Here is a 3170-nt window from a genome sequence, read left to right on the forward strand (position 1 = left end):
AGTCAAACATCCGGGGGAAGGGAAAAGCGTTGTGGTATAACCTTGTATTTCTATTAACCTTGTCTAAGAAGTATATTTATATTTCATACGAATATACAGAGTTTGGACCCAAAGCTTGAAGTAGCATTAATAAACTACGAAAAACTAGATTTTTATTCAATCAAGAAAGGATAACACAAAACCAATTTATTATATGGTAAATAGTATATTTAGCTTTATTTTTTATTCAATATGTCCTCCTTGATAAGCAGTAGTATTTTACTGACGCCGACGAATATATTCAAAGCTCGTGACGAGGAAGGCCGTTTCCAGTCTTTTATAGTAACTGTAACACCTGAAATGAACATAGGACAGACATATCGGTCCTTAGGATCGCGGAATTGTAAAAAAAGTGTGGCAGACATTATTCACTATGCACCTCAAACTTCAGAGGTTGTGGTTAGGAAACCCACATGGAGGCAGGCCACAAGTAAGGCCTATCGTTGCTGTAATGCAACCTAGCAATAAAATTACGGGTAGCAAATCGTAATTAAATGCTACGACAGGATTTGTGTCACACTCGGTAGAATTGAGGATGGGCATTGAAGTAATTCCTTACTTGATACGATATTTATATCCTTATTCTTATAACTAGTCCAAAAAAACATAATGACAGCTAAACTGTCATTTCCCAAAAGGCATACAACACTCAAAAATCATCTTGGATTGGGTATGATGTTAATTTGACGTATTTTACAAAAAAAAAAAAAAAAAAAAGGATTTGAGGATTGGTGATTATTTTTTAATATCATTTATTAACATTTGATTCGTTCACAGTCATATTTTTGTAGCTAATTGAGATCAATTGAAAGGCAAAGAGTTACTACAAAGATAGGTATATGATATAATTATACTTCATCAAAAACTTGCAGGATATATAAAATATGGAGAAATAATAAATAAGCTTGCAATAAATATATATATAAATATGTATGGTGAATAGATTTTGGGGTAGGACATATGAACATAGGGGGAAGGGGGGTTCATTCAAGGCACACAATTAAAATTTCAATAAAATGGGTCATGAAGGAAAGCTGTTTCAACGATACATCCGCGTAGATTACTTATCTTTGGCATAACTGTTTTTAAAAGGAGGTTTGCAACATAGAGTTCCTTAAAGAGTAGGGTTGTAAAAAGGTTTAAAGCAGCAAAATATTTATTTGACTAGGCAGTTGAGTTTGAGAGTTAGAGAAGCGCCCTTCTTCTTATTTATAAACAGAGAAACACCATTTATTTATTCTTGACGTGTGAAAATTCAGCAGTTTCATTCTTCATTCATTTCCAAATTGTTTTTATTCTCTGTAAGAAAGACATGGATTGTAAATAAAAGAATAGCTAACACAAAAAGAAGTAAAATAATAATAAAAAAAAGTTGAAGTTTGTAAAAATAACAAAAAAAAAAAAAAAATATTTGAAAGACTTTCCTGGGCTTTAAAAAAAAAGAAAAAAAATTCAAAAGGAAAGAAAAAGTTCATTTGAGCCCTAACGAACAAACCCTTTTTTAACAACAAATCTCTTCCAAAAAAAGAAAGAAAAGGAAAGAGAGGGGAAAAAAGGAGGGAAATCCAAGCCCCCTCCCCCTATGTACAGTCCGGGTACTTACATCATATCTCATGCTTGAATCCCTCATCTGGAAGTGCATACCAGGACACAGAGGAATCGAATCCCATGCTACTCAAAAGATCCGGAGACTCTACACTCATTACAGACTGCAAATGAGAGGCATTATTTCCTCCTTGACACCCCATCCCTGGAGCATACTCATTCGGAAGGGAAAATACCATTTGAAGTACATTGTTGTTCGTAGGAGATGAAGCATTGGAGTCGTTCTGCGGAGGCATGCATGATTGCTGTGGAGGGGGAAGAGAATGTCCTGAATGAAGTGCTGGAGATGGAGGATTTGAGGGTGGAAGAGGTGAGGAAGAGCCTGGCTCATCCTCCAAATCCCCCAAGTTGAAAGACATTTCCCGCGATCGTTCCTCTTCCTCCGCACTCATTTCTTCGCCAAGAAGCTTTCGTAAATTACGAATGTAATCCACAGCGGCACGAAGTGTATCCACCTTGGACGTCTTGGATTTCAAATGTGGTATGTGTGTTCGTAGAGTGCAAAATCCGTTGTTGACGAGTTTGACACGATTGCGCTCACGGGCATTTCGTCGTGAGACGGATGGGGTTTGAGGCTTTTTGACAGAGTGGTGATGTCTGATGAACTCCAGAGCGGCGGCACTGTTTTTGGCCTTGTTGATGTCATGCTTGGAAGAGGGTTGAAGTATGTTGTTGTTGATGGAGGAATGCTGAAGGAGCATGTGTGAAGAAGGCTGTTCCGTCGTACTTGTCATACTGAAATGCTTTAGGCGACTAAAATGAAATAAAGTAACTAACTAGAGAAATTCGGAATAACAATAAAAATACGAATAACAAGAATAAAAAGGGACACATAAAGAGGAAGAAACCTATGCGTAGAGAGGGGGCAAATACACACATAGAGGGGGGCTTTTTCCCTCTTCTTTAATCCAATAGACGCAGCTGGCAATCATTATATATGTATATACATATAAAACTTCCACTACAATACTGCACAATACACCCAGCCACATATGTATGTGGGTCCTCTCTCCCTTCTCAAAATAGGAACCAAGCTATCATCCAAGCGTGTGTAATCAAAGAGAGCTTTTAAAGAAGCTCCTCCACTGCCTCTCTCCTCTTTTAAATCCCCTATATCTAATTAGAAAGAGAACATAATTATAAAAAAAAAAAGAATGGATTTGAACAAATTTTGTAATTATATATATGTATGTAATGACTGCGGTTTCGTTTCGTTTCCCTTCTTTACAATTTGATTCTTTAGGAAGAACCTAACTAAATAGATTACATAACATGTTTGTATATCTACATATATACATATATATGACGTTACAACTTGTATAAGCAAATTGTGCAAGTTGCCATTTCTTCATATTAAAATACATTAATTAATAGCAATATTGGTCGTTCTAATTAACAACTATTCATTGATACTATCATTTCATTTTAATCTATTAAAATTACATGGTTGTGATATATTTATGAGTATTATAATTATGGGCATTTGAACTTTATAATGTGCTACAGAAATACTTTTATTTTTGGTT

General features: G+C 35.5%; 1 protein-coding gene across 1 annotated transcript; it reads right to left on the reverse strand.

The window, feature by feature from the left end:
* Positions 1 to 774: 774 nt before the first annotated feature.
* On the reverse strand, positions 775 to 2844 carry LOC121114220 (uncharacterized). Its single transcript, XM_040708106.2, has 2 exons — positions 1643 to 2844; positions 775 to 1338 (listed from the first exon to the last, which is right to left on the reverse strand). The coding sequence occupies exon 1, from the start codon at positions 2376 to 2378 to the stop codon at positions 1644 to 1646; it is 735 nt and encodes a 244-aa protein (XP_040564040.1). The 5' UTR covers positions 2379 to 2844; the 3' UTR covers positions 775 to 1338; position 1643.
* Between the last annotated feature and the right edge of the window lie 326 nt (positions 2845 to 3170).

The sequence above is a fragment of the Lepeophtheirus salmonis genome, chromosome 3 (assembly GCF_016086655.4).
Source record: "Lepeophtheirus salmonis chromosome 3, UVic_Lsal_1.4, whole genome shotgun sequence".
Lineage (NCBI taxonomy): Eukaryota > Metazoa > Arthropoda > Copepoda > Siphonostomatoida > Caligidae > Lepeophtheirus > Lepeophtheirus salmonis.

What these genes read in the sequence shown, in the direction of transcription:
- LOC121114220 (XM_040708106.2), bottom strand. Translation starts at nt 2,378, where the DNA reads ATGACAAGTACGACGGAACAGCCTTCTTCACACATGCTCCTTCAGCAT.